This window comes from Stegostoma tigrinum, chromosome 3, assembly GCF_030684315.1.
Source record: "Stegostoma tigrinum isolate sSteTig4 chromosome 3, sSteTig4.hap1, whole genome shotgun sequence".
NCBI lineage: Eukaryota > Metazoa > Chordata > Chondrichthyes > Orectolobiformes > Stegostomatidae > Stegostoma > Stegostoma tigrinum.
In genome coordinates this window covers 84,493,877-84,518,434 of record NC_081356.1, presented here as the reverse complement: position 1 = coordinate 84,518,434, position 24,558 = coordinate 84,493,877, and the positions used below count along the sequence as shown (strand labels likewise).

The 24,558-nt window shown below is 43.0% G+C and overlaps 1 protein-coding gene across 2 annotated transcripts in view; it reads right to left on the bottom strand.

Moving 5' to 3' along the window:
* LOC125451337 (solute carrier organic anion transporter family member 4C1-like) overlaps positions 1-24,558 on the bottom strand; it is a 124,853-nt gene that overhangs the window by 22,555 nt on the left and 77,740 nt on the right. For both annotated transcript variants that reach the window (XM_048528357.2, XM_059644723.1), the window contains 2 exons: positions 20,620-20,764; positions 7,237-7,432 (listed from right to left, as the gene is read on the bottom strand). In XM_048528357.2, the coding sequence (XP_048384314.2) occupies positions 7,237-7,432; positions 20,620-20,764 (341 nt within the window). The remainder of the gene's footprint in view (positions 1-7,236; positions 7,433-20,619; positions 20,765-24,558) is intronic.

Sequence of the window (24,558 nt, the reverse complement as noted above, 5' to 3'; positions counted from 1 at the left end):
TTGCTATTAATTTAAGCATGGCACCCAAATGAACAATTAATATTGCTTAGGATTAATAGGTTGCTCCTAAATAACAATAAACATCTGTCTTATTTTTGTGTGAGATGATTCAAAATTATCCTTGAGCACATGTAAGAAAATCCCCTTTCCTGGTCCACCTGTAACAAAAAATTAAGAAAAGGACTTGAAAATTACTATTCTGTGAATTTAATTATCTGCATAAAACATAGAGGACCAAAAATCAATTTGCGCTAGGCTTATCCAAGTAAAATTCTTGATGAAGTCACAAAAGTTGATGGAAGAAATGCTACCTATGGATGTTGAGGAAGTGTTTGACAATATACTATATTAAAGTTTGTTCAAAACAATGAGACTGTGGAATAGGAGAGTCAGTGTCATTCTGGATAAAAATTAGCATAAGGAAGAAAAATATTAGCAGATTGTAGTCAATGTTTGTTTCTCAGACTGAAGGATGGTAGATAATGGTGTTTTTCAACAGTCAGTACAGAGCAAAAATTTTGAAATAAGACATTGAGGATGATACCAAACAAGTAAATGACATTTATGGGTGAGCAGAATGGGGCAAGAAATAAATGGAATTTAACAGGTAAGTGTAAGCTGATGCATAAGAAGAGACAATGTACCAGAATGGTTCCAGGAATCACGATCTTCAACCACAAGATTAGGTTGGAGAAATGGGGATTGTTCAGTTTGAAACAATAGAAATTGAGGGCAGATTTGATAGAGGTGCTTCACGATGACATACAAGCCATGATCCTCACCAATGGATCCACCACAGACCCAATACGAGTGCAAACTGGGGTCAAGCAGGCTGTGTCACTGCACCAATGTTACTCTCCGTTTTCCGCACCACATCACTCCACCTCATCTCCATGAAGCTTCTTGCTGGAGTAGAGCTCATCTTCAGGTCAAGCAGAGAAACTGTTCAGCCTTCATTATCTCTAGGCTTAGAACCAAGAGCCCCACAAACCTGTTATCGAGCTGCAGTATATAGACAATGTCCGCATGTACGCACACTCAAAGGCCGAACTACAAACCATTGTCAACGTATTCACTGAGGCATATGAGAGGATGGGCCTCAGATTAAATATCGGGAAAAACAAATGGTCTCTACCAGCCCACACCTGCCGCCAACTTCAAAATCCATGGCAAGCCCCTGGAAAAGGTGAATCATTCCCCATACCCTGGGAGTGTCCTTTCAGTGCAAACAAAAATTGACAATGAGATCCAACACGGACTCCAATGTGCCAGTGCTGCCAGAGCAACACAGTGTTCGAAATCCAAGACTTCAAACCCAGCACCAATCTCATGATTTGCAGAGCACTACAGTCCCTACTTTCTTGTGTGCATCAGAAACATGGACAATGCATAGCAGACACCTTAAATCCCAGAAAAGTTATCATCATCAGGGCTGCCTTCACAAAATCCAGCAAATTGACTGGCAGGATAGGTATCCTAACGTGTACAACATTCCCAGGCCAATATCCCCAGTATTGATGTACAATCATGTGTGACATGATTGGTTGCGATGGGCTGGCTGAAATGTCCGTATTCACAACGCAGGACTCTGAATTCCGTAATGGTAAGAGATCATTGGGAGAGCAGAGGAAATGCTACCAGGACATCCCGAAATCCTCCCTAAACAAATCAACATCCCCACCCACATGTAGGAATTGCTTGCCTTTGAATGCACAAACTGGAGAAACAGCATCTGCAAAGGCACTAACTATTTTGAATGTCAATGAGTGGAGTACCTAGAGGCCAAGCACAAGCAACAGAAAGAACACATGGAATCCAGAGTATCCCACACAGCCCCTCCTGAAACACAATCTCCCCCATCTGCGGCAAAACGTGCAGCTCCCAGATTAGAATATTCAGCCACTGCAGAATCCACTGAAAGCCTCCAAGCCTCCACCCCAGAGTGGAAGCAAGGCATCTTCAACCCTAAGGGACTACCAAAGAAGAAGAAGACACAGCCATGACAGGTGTAGACAACAAATACAATGAAAAGCAATGAAATGTTCTTTTAGCTGATGGTTCAAAGACAAGAGAACACTGAAGCTGAAGAGGATATGACGAACAATTTTCTTCCACAGCAAATGGTAATGTCTGGAACTCACCAGCTGTAAAGTTGGTGGAAGTGGAGATGATTAATGATTTAAAAAAAAACAAATAAATTTGAAGGGTTATGATAACACAACAGAAAAATGGCCCTCCTTCATTTTCTCTCGAGAACCAGTATGAACTAATTTGGCTGAATGACCTCCATTTGTGATTTAAAGACTTTATGATTCTATGACTAATAGCCTGTCATATTTTAAATTGACTGCAATGTCTCTTATGCATGTAAACAATGTTGTAAACAATATTTTTCAATGCTAATGGCATTACAGCTCCAAAGCATGGCTGGATCCACATAATAGCTATAATTTATAGTGAACAAATGATTAAAAAACCTGCTTTCATTCTGTTTGCAGTTCAGAGAGTGGTCACTGGATGCTCCTGTTGAATTTTTAAAGCAAAGAATTTGCAGAAATATTGGTTTTCAGTTTTCTCGGCTATAAGCTGTTGAGGAATTGGTTTACAGTTACATTCATTACATTCTTAAATGCACCTTTAGACATTCTTTGTTTTCTTTCTCCAGCTTGCTTCACCCTTCATTTCTTCATTCTACTGTTTCTATTAATGCTTCTTAGTATTTTTTGTATATAGCATCAGTCCACTAATGCACATGCTGTTCTTGGGCTACTCGCCCGGGTATCCTCCTCCATGAAAGCTGTTTCATCATCACCCCGACCCCTAACATCCCTGTTTAGTCTTCCCTCAACTTGTTGTTGTGCTGTTTTGTCGCCTCCAGCTGTCCCAGAATCTCCATGTTTTTAAGTGAACAATAGTTTGACCAGTGATGTTTTATGAGCTCCAAGCTGTTTAGAAGCATAGGTCAATGAAAGACAATCAACTTACTATGGGCCAGAAAATGCTACAATAGAAACACAGAAATATAAGCACAATGGGATCAGACAAAAATCAGGGAACATGGAAGAGGAAGTTATGGAACAAGGGAGGTTATGAAACAAACAGAAGATCAAAGCATTAGAGTAGCCAAACACTAGGGTTACAAAAACAAATGACTGGAGGAGCAAACAAATATGTATCGTAGGAGAGAGGAAGATCGATTTTGGGGTTGGAAAGCCAGATAAAGATTCGGGGAATAACCAGAATTTCAGAACCGAAACACACAGATGAGATGAAGAGATTGTGATGACGGAAATGTCTATTGATGTATGCACTGAATACCATATTGGTACAGGAAAATTTTTAAAAATAGTCTGCAGAGGGCTTCTGTGCCAGCTGCTCGAGTTGCACTTTCATATTTCTTGTTTATTTATGTCTCACTAAACCTAATCATATTGTTTTTTTTTGCAGTGACTGCCTGGATTGTTAGGTGTGGGTCCTGCAGCCTCGCTACTCCTCCACTCTTGGTCTTTCTTCTCTCAACAACCTGTCATGCGCCATTCATTCTCCATGTCATGCTGTATTTCTGGGGAATTGCCAAATAGAATACCCATGTCGGTGAGAAGTGTTTTCTGTAAGAATCAGCTAAAAGTCTTACAGAATCTGTTGAAGCAATCCCTGTAGAATTTTGCAAAGTTTAAGCAACTTTAGAAAGAACAAAATACTTTAGAACAGTATTCTTTTTCTTCCTGGTTGCAACAATCCACCCCATAACCGTGAGGCCTCCTGCTCATATCAAGCTAATTTAGAGAATGAGTAGGGAACTATGCAAACTGTGTTGACTGCTGTCTCAAACCAAGTCCAGTCCAACCACTGTTGTCGATTTGTGGCATGCAAATGATGCTTGTATATGTAGACACTGGAGAGACCGAGCTTCAAGCTATCATTGATGTATTCATGGAGCAATGATCAGAAAAAAGTAAATTGGCAGCTGAAATGTAAGTTGTTGCTAACAAAAACAAAGCTGCTGGAAAGACTCAGCAGGTCTGGCAGCATCTGTGGAGGAGAAAACAGAGTTAATATTTCAGGTCTGGTGACCTTTCCTCAGTACAGTTCTGGACCCAAAAACGTTAATCAGGACCTGTTTACCGACACAAATATAGAAAATGCAGGAAATAGTTAGCAGTTCCGGCAACATCTCTGGAGAGGAACAGAGTTAATGTTTCGAGTCAGTATGAGCGAGTGAGAGAGATAGAGTACACAAAGCAAGAATAATTCACAAAGATAAAGTGCTGAAATGTGTAGAACAATTAGTGATTGAAACTCAGCTGAAATTGTTATTTGTTGCCGGTTCAAGTGAGATTTACTGCTGGACTTGGGGACTGTGGTTACCCTTTTCAGTCTGTTTTGGGAAAAGTTTCTGTGTCTTATTGCAGACTGAATATATTAAGTCAATTGACTACATTTTTTCACTGATGATAATTTGTATTTTAAATATGGTACTTTAATATCCCTTTGATATAAGGCCCAGTCTTTATTGAATTCAGTGATTAAGAGTGGGCCTGACGTCAACATTAGATTTACAACTAATTGGCAACTGATGCTACAGATAATGCCAGCATGTTAAAGGAGTACATGTTCCCTTTCTACCTTCTTAGACTGTCCCTTGATATGGAGGAAAACTTTCTTCTACTCCGATGTTGTGAGATGAACTTGATATCTGTCCTTGCTGAGAGGAAGCTCACAAAGTATGGGAATTGATTCACTTTGTTCAATGGCTGACTGTGACTCTGGATATTTGTTGGGTAGTGTTGCGATAGCAGGAGCTGGCTAATACAGGACCTTTGTCTTCCACATGTTCAGTTCAAAGTCCATTCCTTCATATGCCTCAGTAAATGCATCAATGATAGTTTGAAGCTTGGTCTTTTGAATGTGTACAGACAAGTGCAGTTTGCATATTACAACATGATGATAGAGGCTGGGGCGAACTTTGTTTGGGACTGGAGGCAACACAGTTTGAATAGTTTCCTACTCATCCTCTAAATTAGCTTGATATCAGCAAGAGGCTTCATAGTTAAGGGGTGAGTGTCACAAAAAAAAAGACGACGACTGGTACAATGACAGAATCTTACTTGGCCTCAGTTTGCACATGTATTGCATCTGTGGTGGATCCATTGTGTAGCAGGCACAAATGGTCAATGGACTTCTACAGACACTTGGACAGAAATTTGGACAGAACACTCCAAGTCCCTCCCAGAGTCAAAAGTCTTTGTGAGAATAAAAAAAGCCATTTGTGTAGATTGCTGCTGCTCTATGAACTTTTCTTGGGCTTGTTTTGGCATGGAGACCATGACCACTATACCTCTTGATGGACAGAATACATATTGTGACTCTGGCAGAAGATCTTCAGCCACTGGGAGGGAACAACTGAGGAGGATTTGTGCAGTGATCTTCCCTGTGGCTGATAGCAGAGAATATCTCTCTGTGATTACTGTATCCTGTTTTATCTCCATTGTTGAGGGTGATCACAAAACAGCATCTTGGAGATGCTCTGGAAATCTCTCCTCCATCCAAAGGAGAGATAAGGGCATGTACATGAGCCAAGTGTACTTTTCAACTCCATTTTATTATTTCAGCAGGGATTCCATCTGCCTCACCTCTGGGTGCTCCAGTTTCCTCCCACAGTCCAAAGATGCGCAGGTTAGGTGGATTGGCCATGCTAAAAATTTCCCTGTAACATCCAAGGATGTGCAGGTTAGGTGGATTAGCCATGGTGAAAATGCCATACAACATTAAGGGGGTGGGCCGAGGCTAGGTGGGATGCTCTTTGGAAGGTTGCTTCAGATTCAGTGGGCCGAATGGCCTTTCTGCACTGTAGGGATTCTTTATTTCTATGATCAGCGGTCCTGTTGGTTCTGAGCCGGTGAGTAGACTTTCCTCTTCGTGATGGGCTGGGATTATGCTGTGATATTGGCAAGTGGCATACTGTAATTTGGTTAAAGGCACTCACGTTGATGACGGAGTTTCCGTTTTGAGGAGATTCGTGAAATCCTCCTTCTGAAAAGCACTCACTGCATCTACACTTTTGATGAAAGCCAGTCCAATCTTAGCTTTCAGTGGGTTAGGCTGCTTAGTCATAAATGGTCTTAAAGGTGCTGAAGAATGCATGGCAAGTCGATGTATTTCATGCACTCTTTCTGTCCACCATCTACTTTTCAGGAAACTTACTTGTTGGACCTCAGCCTTCATGTGTCCATCAATCTGCTTTTGTTCCTTTGGGTTTAGTTTCCAATACAGGAACTGGTTTAATGGAAATGATCAGGAGACCTTGGAACTACTAAATCACAAGTGCAAGGTGTTCTTGAGATGTTCTCTGTTGCATTTGTGATATTATAATGAAATGTACCATCATCCTTACATAAGGAATTACTGAATTTGAAGATGCCTTCACCAACAGTGACTATTCATTTAAGGCCATTGGTTTTCTTGAAGCACAGCACTGGGGCTCCAAGGACTTGATACCTGGCATTGAGCTCCACAGCTACCTGTTCCTGTTGGTTTGTGACCATCTGTCTAATTGGTCTTCATCTCAACTGTGTAAACAGGACTTCTATCATTCTTTGCACCTCCTTCATCAAGACGTGTAGTGTCTAAAAACCTTGGAGCTTGTGCTCATCCCTGTTGTGCCATTCTTTACTTTTACCCAGGTCAGATTCTCTTTGACCTGCCTTATTGTGATTGTTACACTGCACATCCTATTTCACAATTGCAGGCTAGCCTTAAAGTGATGCTAGTTACTCATGATGGTGGCCCTCTGCTGATGAATCTAGCCAATGAACAATGCAGACAGTAACCTTTGGCAGCAGAGTTCATTCAAATATCTAGTCAGCTCAAAGTTGGTGTACTGCCTGCATTGCAAGCAATGGGCATAACTGAAATACGTCTGTCAATCCCTGTTGCTGTTTTTAGTGGGTGCACAATTAGTTGTCCCTCCCCAATTTCCATGCTAGAAATCTCTGTGCATCATGATTCAGTTATTCCTCTCCAGTTATGTTTCACCCGAACATTATGCCTGATCCTGATTATGTGCAAGACCACGGAAGATCAAGTTGTTAAATTATTTCTATTAAATGATGAAAATATTAACCAGTCCCACAACTTGCACCAGAAGTTTACACATTGTGATAATCACATAGGTGATTTAAAAGACGTTTCATATAGTAAATATGGAAAAATTAAAATAATTTCATATTTACTTACAAATTATAGTCCTGGTTGGCTCCAGCAAATGGCTGATTCGAACATTGAGCAAAAACAAAAACTAAAGCACAAAGCAGTGATAATATGCATGTGGCTGCACTCATTCTTATCACATTTCGACACTGAAGTTTCAGTTTGGTAATGATGAGCCCACCAATAATTTGACCAATAAAAGCTCCGGGGATAAGTACTGCTCCTTAAAAGTAAAAAAATTAGAAATAATTATGTCATTGTCAGGCCACATGGTTCACTGGAAATACCTATGTATTTTCTGCAGAAATACTTATCTGCTACTGCCACAAATATCTCTTAATAACAGTGATACAACTTTGTTCACAAAGCCATTCATGGTGTGTCTGGCTCACATCAGTTTGGTAAATAGATTAGATTAGATTAGATTAGATTCTCTACAGTGTGGAAACAGGCCCTTCGGCCCAACAAGTCCACACCGCCCATCGGAGCATCCCACCCAGACCCATCCCCCTATAACCCACACACCCCTAAACACTATATGCAACTTAACATGGCCAATCCACCTCGCCTGCACATCTTTGGACTGTGGGAAGAAACCAGGGCACCTGGAGGAAACCCTCGCAGACACGGGGAGAATGTGCAAACTCCGCACAGACAGTTACCCGAGGCTGGAATCGAACCCAGGTCCCTGGTGCTGTGAGGCTGCAGTGCTAACCACTGAGCCACCATGCTGCCCTGTACAACATCAACAATTTCTAAATAAAAGTCACATTAATTGTTACATACAAGCATTAGGATGCTGTGAATTTAAAAGAAAGAATTTTTCACTTTGAAATATTTATATGCTTAAGTGTGCCTTGTCTTTTCTATCACCAGATAATGTAAAATTATTTCTGCAACGATGAAAGCAAAGAATAACATTCTGAATGATTAATCAATTAGAATCTTCATTAACCCTAATTCAATCTGGATAATTCTCCAAATCTCCAGTACAGTTGTAGTGGCAGATGCAGTCGTAAACTGGTTGTAAGGGATGTTCAGCTCAACAAGATCTAAATTAAGTCAGTCCCTGTCAGACATTCTACTCATGGAATGGGGCAAGACCACAGGTGGTCAGGAGTGCACACCAAAAGTAATCTAATTCAAAATTTTGGAGTCGTAACAGGAACCACCATAGGTTTTAAGTATGATTGTTTCTGGCAATAAGTATGAGGGCCTAGCTCAACAGGGCAAAAGTCTCTGTACATTACTGTACAGTTTCCATCCTAGCTCCCATCATGCCTTCTCAAAGCACATTTTGTGCACGAGATCCTCCTCCTGTCCCCACAACTTAATTCGCACTGCAATGCTGATCATCCAAATTCTCTTCAAGGTCTTCACATTTGGTAACATTGCTCTTTTTTTTGAGGAGTGGTTGTTACTCTGACCTTAAAATCTGGTGCCACTCCCACTTCCCTTAATAAACCAACCCTTCGCCTCACTGATTGATTGATTTATTGTCACATGTACCAAAATACAGTGAAAAGCTTGTCTACATGCAGTACAGGCACTGTCCTGGCAAATTACCATCACATCTCCAATCTCTCTTTACTTTCAGTCCTTGAACATAATCGCCTCTCAATTCCATGCCTGTTTTTTCCTCAAACTTCACATGTGAATCTCTTAAATTAGATTTGAAACTCTGTCATAGTACATGACCAATTCTTATCAAAGCCACAAATGACATATCTCCAACTCGATCCCTGTATTTTCACACAGTTGACTGTATCAAACTCTTGTAATGCCACTCTGCTGTCACTAGGTGGGTGAGACTGCACTCGCCCTGGTTCTATTCTTATTTATTAAATCGTATCTGAGTATTGTTCTTGAAGGCTTCTCCTTACATTTTCAAACCAACATCTTTGGTATCTCCCTAGGATCTCCACTTGACCCTCTACTATCTCCCATCTACCAGGTGCCTCTCTGTGACAATATTGAACAGCACAGAAATACTGACAACACCCATCTCTACCTCACCAACTCTTTCAATTCCACCACAATGGCTAAATTATGAAACTAAATTTGTCAGCCATTGTCCTCAGTCATTGCTCCAAATTCTGCTCTCTAACTGCTGACTCCATTTGTCTCCCGTGACAATCTGAGACCAAGGCAGACTATTTTCAACAGACACAAAAATGATAGAAATATTTAGCAGGGCTGGTAGCATCTGTGAAGGGAGAAACAAGGTTAACTTTGTTAATGTTAATTTAATGATTGTGACCTTTCATCAGAACTAATTGGAACAGAGGTCAAATTAGACCCTGAGATGAGCTTCCAAATACATATCTGTGACATTCCTAAGGCTGTCAATTTCAACATCTCTAACATCACCTGACTTCAGCCATGCCACAGATTATATGCTGTTAAAATCATCAATCATGCTTTTGTTAAATAAGAACCTACAACAGCAGCAGGAGTAGATTCCTTCAGCCTGGTCAGTCATTCACGATGATTATAGCTGATCTTCAAACTCAGTTGCATCATGCTTCTCACTCCCCATCTCCCCTAATTTCCTGACAGATGAAATATCCAAATGCAATTGTTGCTCTTAGTTATTCCTACTGGAAGATCTGCTGCCATGATATACCACATTCACAACAAGATCTGGACAAAATTCAGGCTTGGCCTGACAGGGAGCATGTATCATTCACGCTACACAAATGCCAGACAATGACTATCTCCAACAAGAAACTATCTAACTACCGCCTGTTGACATTCAATAATGTTACCATCACAGAATCCACCACTATCAACATCCTTGGATTTACCGTTCATCAGAAACTCAAATGGGCTCACCATATAAAAACAGTGGCTACAAGATCAGGTCAGTGGCTGGGACTACTGTGGTGAGTAACTTTCCTTCTGGCTCCCCATAGCCTGACCACCATCAAAAGGCAAAGTCAGGTGTATGATGGAAAAGTCCCCACATGCCTGGATGAGTGCTGCTCAAACAAGACTCAAGAAGTTTGATACCATCCAGGACAAAACAGCCCACTTGATTGGCACCACATCCATCCCCTCCACCACCAATGCTCAATAGCAGCATTCTGTGCTATCTACAAGATGCACTGTAGAAATTCACCAAAGATAATTAGACAGCATCTTGAAAATGCATGACCGCTTCCACCTAGAAGGACAGATACCCGGAAACAGCACCAAGTGCACATTCTTCTCCAAGCTACTCTTCATATCACAATTCCTTCATTGTTGCTGGGTCAAAATCCTGGAAGTCCTTCCCAAACTACAGGAGGTGCACCGCAGCAGTTCAAAAAGTCAGCTCACTGGCACCTTAAGGGCAACAAGGGACTGGTAGTAAATGCTGACCAGCCACTAATGTCCAGGTCCAACATTTATCTCGCACATTGACTATAGCTCATCTGAAATCATCATTTAAAAACATGGCTCATCATTTAAAATCACATGGGATTTGGGGTGGGCTAGCTAGATGGCTACAAAACTGGCTTGGTCATAGAAGACAGAAGGTAGTGGTGGAAGGGTGTATTCTCAGAATGGAGACTGGTAACTAGTGATGTTCCAGAGGGGTCAGGCTTAGGTTCTCTGTTGTTTGTAGTATATATAAATGATCTCAAGGAAAATGTGGATAGTCTGATTAGTAAGTTTGCAGATAACATGAAGATTGGTAGAGTTGCTGATAGTGTCAACGATTGTGAAACGATACAACAGGATGTAGATAGATTGGTGACTTGGGCACAGAAATGGCAGATGGAATTTAATCTAGACAAATGCGAGAAGATGCATTTGGAGGATCAAATTTGGATGTGAACTATATTGTTAATGGCAGAATCTTTAGGAACATTAACATACAGATGGATCTGGGTGCGCAGGTCCACAGTTCTCAAAAAGTGGCAACTCAGGTGACCAAAAGTGATTAGGAAGGCATATGGCATGCTTGCCTTCGTCAGTCAGGGCATGGAGCACAAGGGTTGGTAAAATATGTCGCAGCTATTTAAAACCCTTGTTAGGCTGCATTTGGAGTATTGTGTTCAATTTTGGTCACCACACTACCAGGAGGATGTGGAAGCTTTGGAGACAGTGCAAAGAAGGTTCATCAGAATATTGCCTGATCTCAAGGGCATTGGCTAGAAGGAAAGGTTAAAAAGACTAAGATTGTTTTCACTTGAAAGGCAGTGGCTGATAGGAAACCTGATAGAGGCCTACGAAATTTTGAGAGTCATACACAGGGTGAATAGCCAGAGGCTTTTTCCCCAGAGTTGAAGTCTCAGTTACAAGGGGTACAGGTTCCAGGTGGGAGGGCACATGTTTAAGAGATGAAAACAGACGTTGCTGGAAAAGCTCAGCAGGTCTGGCAGCAGCTGTGAAGAAAACAATCAAAGTTAACATTTCGGTCTGGTGACCCTTCCTCAGAGCTCGATTAAAAATTTAAGGGAGATGTGCGAGGAATGTTTTTCACGCAGAAGGTGGTAGGAGCCTGGAATGCACTGCCAGTGGATGTGGTGAAAGCAGGCAGGTTGGCGACATTTAAGAGGCGTCTGAATGGTTACATGAACAGGGAGGGAATAATGGGATACGGACCGAATAAGGGCAGAAGGTTTGTTTTTTAGTTTAGTCAGTGCATGATGATCGGCACAAACTTGGAAGGCCGGGGGGCCTGTTCCTTTAACATACTTCTCCTTTGTTCTTTTGAAAACACTCTAATTTCTGTCATCCAACTATGCCTAAATTGACCCATCTTATTGTTGTCATTTACTTTGCCCTCTAGAAGATATCTCTGTAGCTTTTCAGATCTGATCAAGTGATCAAAACACTAATAGTTCTTTTCCTGAATGACATTATTAAGAGTTATTTTTGGTCTTGCAATTTCTAGTGCCTCCTTGTTTGATTTATAGCCATTATATAGAATTTTTAGCAACCAAATTTCAAAGGCCTCTATTTTCTTCCACAAATTTTTACTGTCAACCAAAGTTCTGAGTTATACATGAAAACAGAATGTCGCCATAGAATGTTCCCTTGTTAACGTTAACACAACCTTCATCGTCACCACACTATATTTTGCCCACTCCATCCTTCTAACTCCTGCAACACATCTGCCATTTTCTGTTATCATTCATGCTAAACAGAAAAATATATCTACATCTCTATGTAGATGAGCAGAGAGATCTCGGTGTCCATGTACACAGATCCTTGAAAGTTGCCACCCAGGTTGACAGGGCTGTTCAGAAGGCATACAGTGTTTTAGCTTTTATTAATAGAGGGATCGAGTTCCAAAACCAAGAGGTTATGCTGCAGCTGTACAAAACTCTGGTGCGGCCGCACTTGGAGTATTGCGTACAGTTCTGGTCACCGCATTATAAGAAGGATGTGGAAGCTTTGAAAGGGTGCAGAGGAGATTTACTAGGATGTTGCCTGGTATGGAGGGAAGGCCTTACGACGAAAGACTGAGGGACTGAGGCTGTTTTCATTAGAGAGAAGAAGGTTGAGAGGTGACTTAATTAAGACATATAAAATAATCAGAGGGTTAGATAGGGTAGATAGGGAGAGCCTTTTTCCTAGGATGGTGACGGCGAGCACGAGGGGGCATAGTTTTAAATTGAGGGGTGAAAGATATAGAGCAGATGTCAGAGGTAGTTTCTTTACTCAGAGAGTAGTAAGGGAATGGAATGCTTTGCCTGCAACGGTAGTAGATTCGCCAACTTTAAGTACATTTAAGTCATCATTGGACAAGCATATGGGCGTATATGGAATAGTGTAGGTTAGATGGGCTTCAGATCGGTATGACAGGTCGGCACAACATCGAGGGCCGAAGGGCCTGTACTGTGCTGTAATTTTCTATGTTCTATGTACTATCTCCAATGTGACACCATCCACTCTGATATCTTCTGATGTATTCCCTCTAACTACTAGTGTTTTCAGCCTTTTTGGAGTTTATACTTAATCCATATTCCAAGATAACAAAGTGTGGAGCTGGATGAACGCAGCAGGCCGAGCAGCATCTTAGGAGCACAAAAGTTGACATTTAGGGCCTAAAGGATCTAGGCCTGAAATGTCAGCTTTTGTGCTCCTAAGATGCTGCTTGGCCTGCTACGTTCATCCAGCTCCACACTTTGTTATCTCAGATTCTCCCGCATCTGCAGTCCCCATTGTCTCTGACCAAAATTCTAAGCTTCTAGATTTTACTTTATCTCTGATATTTTTAGGGTATATTTGTTATGTTCTTGTCTCAAAGTCCTAGTATAAATAACAAGCATGTCAGATTCTTGGATTTTTTTTATATGTATGGACTGAATAATTTAGATGAGTGGAAACAGTCTGATTATACTACCTTCTTTATTTGAAAAATACCTGTTTGTACTTCTTTTCACATGATGCTTGTGATTTGGTTCACATAAAAGGCTGTGTATAAAACACATAGCTTTACTGTCAATGTTACATTACAGTACCTTATTTATTATTTTTGGATGATCAATACAATTTAATGTGTTTTCCTATTCTATCAATTATATATAATTTTGCTTTGTTATACATCGATATTGATTGAAGATTACTCTTACATAAATAGTCCATTTCTTGATCCTCTTTTATGTCTAAAATTAGTTCCATGTAGCTCAGCCTTAAATAAACTCAACAATGAAGCATCCACAATTCTCTAGACTCCAAATATTCCTTATTTTAGGAGGGATACATTTAAATTAGATGCAGTTAAGAGGAGGGTCACATGTAGATTCGGGGTTTTATAGATTTATATTAAGAAACAATCTAGTGCACATTTGCTGTATCATCTTCAAGGTGAATACATCCATCCTTCAGTAAGCACACCAAATGTGCACAGTATCTAAAAAATTTAACAGGAATAGAGCACTGTTTAGTTAGGTGATCAAAGACCTCTAATTTCTTCCACAAATTTTTACTTTCAACTAAAGTTTTCAGTTATTAGATTAGATTCCCTACAGTGCAGAAATAGGCCCTTTGGACAAACAAGTCCACACCACCCCTTGGAGCATCCCACCCAGATCCATCCTTTTATAACCCACACACCCCTGAACACTATGGGCAATTTAACATGGCCGATCCACCTAGCCTGCACATCTTTGGACTGTGGGAAGAAGCCAGGGCACCTGGAGGAAACCCACGCAGACAAAAGGAGAATGTGCAAACTCCACACAGTCGCCCGAGGCTGGAATTGAACCCAGGTCCCTGGCGCTGTGAGGCTGCAGTGCTAACCACTGAGCCACCGTGCCACCCTGTACAGGAAACTGTTCTCTGCAATTGAGAATATACGAAGGTTTTGAAGTTTCCTGGTGTCAGGATTAAAGACATGATCTTGGGGCTGGATAGGAAATGGGACTCAGAGGAGAAAGATCCAGTTGCTACAATCCACATAATGACTTAGGTAGGGTCAAGAAATTGTGTCTGCTATGGGAGAATGAACAGTTGAGGGTTAACTAAGAAAATAGAGTGTTTAGAAAGGAAGAAGATGGGGGAGAAGCTGTGTTCAATAAGGATGAGACCATTACAGAAGCAAGAAATGAATTTGATTTGGTGCTGGAAGATGTAAAAATCAGTTTGACTGAGGATAAGAAATAGCAAGTGAAGGCAGCACCTGTGCAAATAATTCACAATTCCTTTAAAAATTGCTACCCTGTAGGACAGAGTATACATTAAAATGTGGACTTGTAAGAAAGGTATGGCAATAATCGATGATGGTTTTAATCTTCATATTGATTGGATTAATCAAATTGAAAAAGGAAGCCTTAGGTACATAAAACAGACAGTAATACCTCTTTAGGGCAAGGTGACAGTGTACATGGCACCAAGATTACCAGCTACTTATCTCTCATTAGTAGCACTATTTCAAAATACAGGGCTGCCGCCATAGAAAACCATCCCACTTCCTTCCAAATCCTCCTTCCAATGCCATTGTACCCAGTGGTGCTTTGGGTAATGAAGAACTGTAGGTCTCTAATGTGCAGACAGCTCCCAGGAAAGGGATTTCTATCACACTTAAGGATAAATTCTAGGCCTAGCACTGAACAGTTAAGTGCCTGATGTGGAATTAAATAGCTTCAGATCTGCGACAGAAATATGATTGCAAATCATCACTCATTCTCCAATGTCACCTATGTTAAGTTACAAGCTTAATTTCCAAGGAGTTTGTAGCCTTCTTAATCTTCCTCCAATATTTAGCATCCTATACCTACCTCTACTGAAGTTCATTTATCAATCATATATCCATTCTTCAAATACATTAATGTTTTCTTGTATTTTGTCAGTCTTCCACTATATTAACTCATTCTTCCAATTTCTGAAATCCTAGAAGATGCTGAAATCTATTACTAAGGAAGTATTAACAACACATTTGGAAATTCATAATGCGGTCTGACAATTCAACATGGTTTTCCAAAAAGAATAGTATATTTGACAAGTTTATTAGAGTTGTTTGAGGATATAACTAGTCAGCTAGAAAAAGGGGAACCTTTAGATGCAGTGCACTTGGATCTCCAAAAGGCATCTGAAAAGGCACCACACAGAAGGTTCATCTGGAAGCTGGAGGTAATAAATTAGCATGGTTAGAGGATTGCTTAATGGACAGAAAACAAACAGGAAGAATGAAAGGAACATTTTCAAGTTGTCAGGCTGTGCCACATGGGTTAGGGGTGGGGCTTCAGCTACTTGCAATCAGTGTTAATGATGCTCTCTAAGACATCAAATGCAATGTACAGAAGTTTGTTGATAATGCAAAGTTAGATAGGAATGCTAATTGTGAGGAGGTCACTACAAACAGAAAGAAACAGATTAAGTGAATGGATAACAAGGTGTAGATAATGCATAACAAGTGTAAGTCTGAAGTTATTCATATTGACAGTAAGAACAGAAGAGCAGAATATTTTTAAAGGCAGGAAGCTTTTAAATGTGTTCATTCTAAGCAGCATTGGGGCACATATAAAAGGAACGCTAGATTTAGTGTGCAGATAAAGCAAACAACTAGGAAACCAAAAGGCGTTTTGGCCTTTAGTTCAAGCGGCTTTAGTTCAAGAATAAGAAAGCATTACCAAAGTTATACAGGGCTTTAGCAAAACCACATTTGGAGCACTATATGCAGTTTTTATTTCCACATTTACTGCAGGATTTACTCACACTGGAAGCAGTGCAACATAAATTTAGCACTTGATTGATCCAGGCAATGAAAAACTGACTGAATTATATATTCTCTGGAGTTCAGAAAAATGAAAAGGTATCTAATTTTTAAAATATCAGATGCTGAAGGAGCTTGAGCAGTTAGACACAGAGTTACTTCCCCCATGGACGTATCTAGAACACGGGCCCCACATTCGGTATATGCGGCTGATCATCTGGGATTGACATGAGGAGAAATTTCTAGCCCAGAGAGTTATACTTAAAGCCAAGACAGATGGTAAAAAAAAGGACACACTTATGATCAAGGGATAATGGGAATGCGTGAAGTTCAGGCCAAAAATCGCCGTGATCGTACTGAATGGTGCAGCTGAATCAAAAACCTTATGGCAGATTCCTGCTCCTTTCCCTATTATTTATCCTCTGATCCTTCAGTTCAAATCATTTTCTAAAATGGGACACAGTGGGTTCAGAATGGTATCTTGAGGAATATCACTTTCCAACTTTTCTCTGTCTCTTTCTCTCACTTTAACTCATCGACTTTTTTTTTTGTAGCCAGTTTATCTATTTTGTTAATCGTCTCCAGACTGCACTTGTTCTGAAATTAGTTGTGATTAATTAGTAATGCGGTACCTTATTGTAGGCCTTTTGAAAATTCAGAAGTAATTTCATGAAAATTAAGGGTAATAGTCACAAAGCTATTGGTGAAATCTGACCAACAACTTCTGGTGAATTACAATTCTGGCGTAATAATAAAATGTGAGGTTGGATGAACACAGCAGGCCCAGCAGCATCTCAGGAGCACAAAAGCTGATGTTTCGGGCCTAGACCCTTCATCAGAGAGGGGGATGGGGTGAGGGTTCTGGAATAAATAGGGAGAGAGGGGGAGGCGGACCGAAGATGGAGAGAAAAGAAGATAGGTGGAGAGGAGAGTATAGGTGGGGAGGTAGGGAGGGGATAGGTCAGTCCAGGGAAGACGGACAGGTCAAGGAGGTGGGATGAGGTTAGTAGGTAGGAAATGGAGGTGCGGCTTGGCGTGGGAGGAAGTGATGGGTGAGAGGAGGAACAGGTTAGGGAGGGAGAGACAGGTTGGACTGGTTTTGGGATGCAGTGGGTGGAGGGGAAGAGCTGGGCTGGTTGTGTGGTGCAGTGGGGGGAGGGGGCGAACTGGGCTGGTTTTGGGATGCGGTGGGGGAAGGGGAGATTTTGAAGCTGGTGAAGTCCACATTGATACCATATGGCTGCAGGGTTCCCAAGCGGAATATGAGTTGCTGTTCCTGCAACCTTCGGGTGGCGTCATTGTGGCACTGCAGGAGGCCCAAGATGGACATGTCATCTAAAGAATGAGAGGGGGAGGGGAAATGGTTTGCGACTGGGAGGTGCAGTTGTTTATTGCAAACCGAGCAGAGGTGTTCTGCAAAGCGGTCCCCAAACCTCTGCTTGGTTTCCCCAATGTAGAGGAAGCCACACCGGGTACAATGGATGCAGTATACCACATTAGCAGATATGCAGGTGAACCTCTGCTTAATATGGAAAGTCATCTTGGGGCCTGGGATAGGCGTGAGGGAGGAGGTGTGGGGGCAAGTGTAGCATTTCCTGCGGTTGCAGGGGAAGGTGCCGGGTGTGGTGGGGTTGGAGGGCAGTGTGGAGCGAACAAGGGAGTCACGGAGAGAGTGGTCTCTCCGGAAAGCAGACAAGGGTGGGGATGGAAAAATGTCTTGGGTGGTGGGGTCGAATTGTAGATGGCAGAAGTGTCGTTGGATGATGCGTTGTATCCAGAGGTTGGTGGGGTGGTATGTGAGAAAAAACCCGCAGACAAGGGCGGCGCAGTGGTAGTATGGCACACTGACCTCTACATCGCCAAGGCCAAACGCAAACTCTCCGACACCACCTCCTACTGCCCCCTCGATCATGACCCCACACCCGAGCACCAAACCATCATCTCCAACACCATTCATGACCTCATCACCTCAGGGGACCTCCCACCCACAGCCTCCAACCTCATTGTTCCCCAAACACGCACGGCCCGTTTCTATCTCCTTCCCAAAATCCACAAACCTGTCTGCCCTGGTTGACCCATTGTCTCAGCCTGTTCCTGCCCCACCGAACTCATCTCCAGCTATCTGGACTCCATTTTCTCCCCTTTGGTCCAGGAACTCCCTACCTACGTCCGTGACACCACCCACGCCCTCCACCTCCTCCAGGACTTCCAATTCCCCGGCCCCCAACACCTCATTTTCACCATGGACGTGCAGTCCCTATACACTTGTATTCCGCATGCAGATGGCCTCAAGGCCCTCCGCTTCTTCCTGTCCCGCAGGCCCGATCAGTCCCCCTCCACCGACACCCTTATCCGCCTAGCCGAACTCGTCCTCACCCTCAACAACTTCTCTTTCGATTCTTCCCACTTCCTACAGACTAAGGGGGTGGCCATGGGCACACGCATGGGCCCCAGCTATGCCTGCCTCTTTGTAGGTTACGTGGAACAGTCCCTCTTCCGCACCTACACAGGCCCCAAACCCCACCTCTTCCTCTGTTACATTGATGACTGTATCGGCGCCGCCTCTTGCTCCCCAGAGGAGCTCGAACAGTTCATCCACTTCACCAACACCTTCCACCCCAACCTTCAGTTCACCTGGGCCATCTCCAGCACATCCCTCACCTTCCTGGATCTCTCAGTCTCCATCTCAGGCAACCAGCTTGTAACTGATGTCCATTTCAAGCCCACCGACTCCCACAACTACCTAGAATACACCTCCTCCTACCCACCCTCCTGCAAAAATTCCATCCCCTATTCCCAATTCCTCCGCCTCCGCCGCATCTGCTCCCAGGATGAGGCATTCCACTCCCGCACATCCCAGATGTCCAAGTTCTTCAAGGACCGCAACTTTCCCCCACAGTGGTCGAGAACACCCTTGACCGCGTCTCCCCCATTTCCCGCAACACATCCCTCACACCCCGCCCCCGCTGCAACCGTCCAAAGAGGATTCCCCTCGTTCTTACACACCACCCCACCAACCTCTGGATACAACGCATCATCCTCCGACACTTCCGCCATCTACAATCCGACCCCACCACCCAAGACATTTTTCCATCCCCACCCTTGTCTGCTTTCCGGAGAGAACACTCTCTCCGTGACTCCCTTGTTCGCTCCACACTGCCCTCCAACCCCACACACCCGGCACCTTCCCCTGCAACCGCAGGAAATGCTACACTTGCCCCCACACCTTCTCCCTCACGCCTATCCCAGGCCCCAAGATGACTTTCCATATTAAGCAGAGGTTCACCTGCACATCTGCCAATGTGGTATACTGCATCCATTGTACCCGGTGTGGCTTCCTCTACATTGGGGAAACCAAGTGGAGGCTTGGGGACGCTTTGCAGAACACCTCCGCTCGGTTTGCAATAAACAACTGCACCTCCCAGTCGCAAACCATTTCCCCTCCCCCTCCCATTCTTTAGATGACATGTCCATCATGGACCTCCTGCAGTGCCACAATGACGCCACCCGAAGGTTGCAGGAACAGCAACTCATATTCCGCTTGGGAACCCTGCAGCCCAATGGTATCAATGTGGACTTCACCAGCTTCAAAATCTCCCCTTCCCCCACCGCATCCCAAAACCAGCCCAGTTCGTTCCCTCCCCCCACCGCACCACACAACCAGCCCAGCTCTTCCCCTCCACCCACTGCATCCCAAAACCAGTCCAACCTGCCTCTGCCTCCCTAACCTGTTCTTCCTCTCACCCATCCCTTCCTCCCACCCCAAGCCGCACCTCCATCTCCTACCTACTAACCTCATCCCACCTCCTTGACCTGTCCATCTTCCCTGGACTGACCTATCTCCTCCCTACCTCCCCACCTATACTCTCCTCTCCACCTATCTTCTTTACTCTCCATCTTCGGTCCGCCTCCCCCTCTCTCCCTATTTATTCCAGAACCCTCACCCCATTCCCCTTTCTGATGAAGGGTCTAGGCCCGAAACGTCAGCTTTTGTGCTCCTGAGATGCTGCTGGGCCTGCTGTGTTCATCCAGCCTCACATTTTATTATCTCGGATTCTCAGCATCTGCAGTTCCCATTATCACTAACACAATTCTGGCGTATCTCATTTTCTTGAGAAGCTACTGGCCAATTTGCATATAAATAAGAGGGTCCGTCAGTCATTCATCAGCCGATATATTTTCAGCAACTTCTGATCAATTATCCCTTTTAACAAATTACTGAAATATTATCTGTTAAGGAAATAAATGAAACTGCTTACCTCCCAGAATTGCTGCTAGGCTCGCAGTTAGGCCAAATTGATTTTCAATGAATTTTGGCATAAATGTGACAAATCCAGTGATGACCATTGCTTCAGTCGTGCCTGCTATAACTAAGGACATGAAAACAGGGTTCTTCAACAACATCTGCAAGAAAGGAAATACTTAGCAATTAGTGAGAGCAGGCTTCTAATGGTTCAATAGATTAACATAATTTTCAATGTAGAGCGAACTATGCGTCTCTAGTTCAACCAGAGTCTTAGCTATTAGAAACGTTACAATTGGTGTTGTCTTTTGCTAGAGAGGGTGAACTCTTCGCCTGAATTCCAAATTCTAAATCTGATACAGCTGGTCATTGTGTTGTATGGACTTTAGGCAGGGACAGAATTGAGCTTAATGATGGAAGAGGTTGTCAATGATGCTATCAAATGGCAAATGCTCAGCATTAATGTACTCAATAAGTTTGCATTCTACCAGCACCATGCTGCTCCTGCAGGGGCCTAGCAGAATAGGTTGGACAGAAAACAGAATTAATGTTTCGAACCTGGTGACTCTTCATCAGAACTTTTATTGTCTGGTTTTACCAAAGAGAAAAGTCAATTTGGATAAGGGACTGAAAGACAGTTGATGGCTGTGCATCTGCATCCCTTCATATTCTGAAAGTGTGAAGAGAAGTGTGGGTGGAGGGGTTGCTAAGCTAAGAAAAGAAATGCATGATTCAGTATAAAGTGATCAAAACAAAAAAGAATACATTATAATATCAGTATTTTTTATTGAAAGGTTTATTCTGGCTCAAAGGCTATGATATGGGTGGAAGAACCCTCAAACTCTTAATTAAAAACTAAAAAAACTGCAGATTCTGTAACTTAGAAACAAAAACAGAAATTGCTGGAAAAGCTCAGCAGGTCTGGCAGCACCAATGGAGAGAAATCAGAGTTAACATTCCAGGTCTGGTGACCCTTCCTCAGAGTTCTGGTAAGATAAGGGAGGGGTATGTTGATATTATAGAACATGTTAAGAATTATAGAATCCCTACAGCGTGGAAGCAGGCCATTGAGCCAACTGGGTCCACACTGACCCTCTGAAGTGCATCCCATCCAGATCCACCCCACTACCCTATCCCTGCAACCCTGCATTTCCCATGGCTAACAGACCTTGCGTGCACTTCCCTAGACGGTTTGAGCAATTTAGCAGGCCAACCCAGGAGCACCCTGGCTTCAGAATGGTGGGGGACAGTTAGTACAGTGTCCAAGCATTGCACCTCAAGTGCGAGGGGCTAGGAAGGTATGGTGAACAGGCACAGGCTCATGCAGACATGTCGTGTGGGATCCTGGGGAGCTGCAAAGCCTATGGATTCCACAGGCAGGGCTACTAGGAAGAGAATCTGGATGTTCAGGGCCTCACCAACATGTTGAATCAGAGTGTGGAAGTCACTGGCCAAACAGCGGTCACTGTTGCCTTCCACCGTGCTGAAAATTGAAAATATGCAATAGAAAATAAAATGTCTGTAACCATAAAAGAATTGGGCAGGTAAGTGACTCAACCTGTGAGGGAGGGATCTTCAGGATACACTGATGTGAGGCCCTTTAGGGGAAACAACTGTGCACACAGACCCATGCCATATACAGGACACAAACTGTGGGGTCCCCAATCCCTTCCATTCTATAGCATTAGCTCTCTGTTTGCCCTGTACCTCCCTACACCAGACATTGTGAACAACCTCATTGACATGTTGTAGGTAAAGGGACAAAGGTGTCAGTAGGACCTATTGCCCTGTACATGCTTTGCTCATCTTGCTTTCACATACTGCAGCAAGCTCTTGACACTGACAGCGATTCATGGTACATCGTGGAAGCTCATCACCATGCTGGCACAGTTGTATTTAGGGCTACAGAGAGACTGAAACAAACAGATGTCGAGGTGAAACTGCAAAATAGATACAAATGTGCAAATTCATGCAGACTACATTGTCACCATACCATCAACATGCTCTCAATAGGCTTTCTTCACGTTATTCCTCCTAGTAAATCTTAGGATCCTCCCTGGTTCCGCAGCTGGGTTGGAGGAAACCTGCTTAGCAGTGGACCCATTGGTCCAAGAGATTTGGGCAGGCATTCTCAAAGCTGTTTGAGTCTGGACAGCCCAGACATGACAAGGGACTTCTTGCCAGAATCAAGTGAACCCTCCTCAGCTTCAATGTCCAAGGGTGACAGATGGAAGTCAGCATGGAGGAGGAGGAGGAGGAAGAGGGGGAGGACAGGCACTAGGGTCCAGGTGTGTGAGCCTCTCTAATGGGTCCTGAGTGTACTGGACATGGCTCCCCATGGTAGCTACGAACCATGGATATAGACAGATGATCATGAGTCGCTGGATTGCTGCAACTTCTTGGCAATGAGGAACACTGCTTCCCACATACCAGTCATTTCAGTTCTCACTGTGCATTCAGGCAAAGTTCCTTATTGTCTGCACCACTGGGTCCACTCCTGCTGGAACTGAGCAGGTGCCTGGTCTCTGGCTGTCCTCTGAATGCTGGTCTACGTCAGGCAGCTGTGCAGCTCTCACAGTGAGGTGCACACTAGATTATGCTTCCACATTTTCTAACGCTAACGTTCCCACTGAAATGTTGGTAACCGAGCTGGTCCGGGGGTTCAGAAGACAGCCTGGCCGATGCTTTCCACAATACTCTTGACCTCAAGGTTGAAGAGGTGACTTCTGGAAGAGCAGCCTATTTCTCTGAGAACGACATGCTGGTAAGACTTGCAAGGCACTACACAGTCTGGTCTTTTGGCAGATCTCTGATTTGTGGCAAGTTGTTTCAGCGACAAAACATGGTAAGATGGGTATGGAATCTAATATAGGGGACACCTAATGGGCAGGTTAGGTATTAAATGAGGTGAATTTAGAAAGATATGGGGAGACTTTTCACTTAACCTTGCAGCAAGAATCCCTCCAAAAAATATGACACAATTCACACTTGTCCATTTGATTTATCCCCTTAGTTCGTGGTTAGTTCAGTTGCCTAGAAAGCTGGTTTGTGATGTAGAGAAATGCCAACAATGAGGGTTCAATTCCTACACCAGTTGAGGTTACCATGAAGGACTCAACTTCTCCCATTGCCTGAAGCATTGTGACTCTTGGGTTAAGCCAACATCAGCTGTCTTTCTCTTAACGTTGCACTTTGTTCCTGTTCAATTTTGCTACTGCTGTGTAGAATAGCTAATATGTTGTTACTAATTAGTGTTGATTGGTATCCTGAATGAAAAGTTAATTTTTTTTCCCAGTAAACAACCTGTCCTGTTACGTGGTCTGAAGTATATAGAATTTTTTCTCTCAACTACTCACTTAACTTCATCTTTCAGTCCTTTCCTGGAAGTACGAACTCTAACCAAGTTATAATTTCAAAAGACAAAGTTTGCATGTGTTGAATCTTGATAGTGAGCATTAGCAGACTGAAAGCTGAGCTCTATCCTATCCTCACAGTATGTATGCTGCACTTAAAAGTTCCAGTACAGATTTTATTGTGAGCAGGAACTCTGACTGATTGTTTCCCCTACTTCTTGTGCACAGGGCAATGCCTCCGCTGTTAGCTCAAGTGAAATCACCTAACATAGCACATGAAAAGAATAAAATCACAGACTGTTCAGTGCCACATATGGCCATGCATTTGCTTCTGAACCATCAGGATTATCTGATATAAAAACAGTTTTAATATTTTGTTCATTTATCACTGTTTTCTCTTATCAATGTATATTTAACTTATTTGCCTTTTAAATTTCCAGATTAATGGAGATGGGTAAAATGAAACTACTATTACAAAATTAATCTGACTTTCATTTGCCTCATTTTTCCCAATAGCACCATATCATTTCACTGTCTTAAAGGGACTGGACTGGCAAAAGAAATGACTCATCAGGAGGAGGAGGAGGAGGAGGATGAGGAGA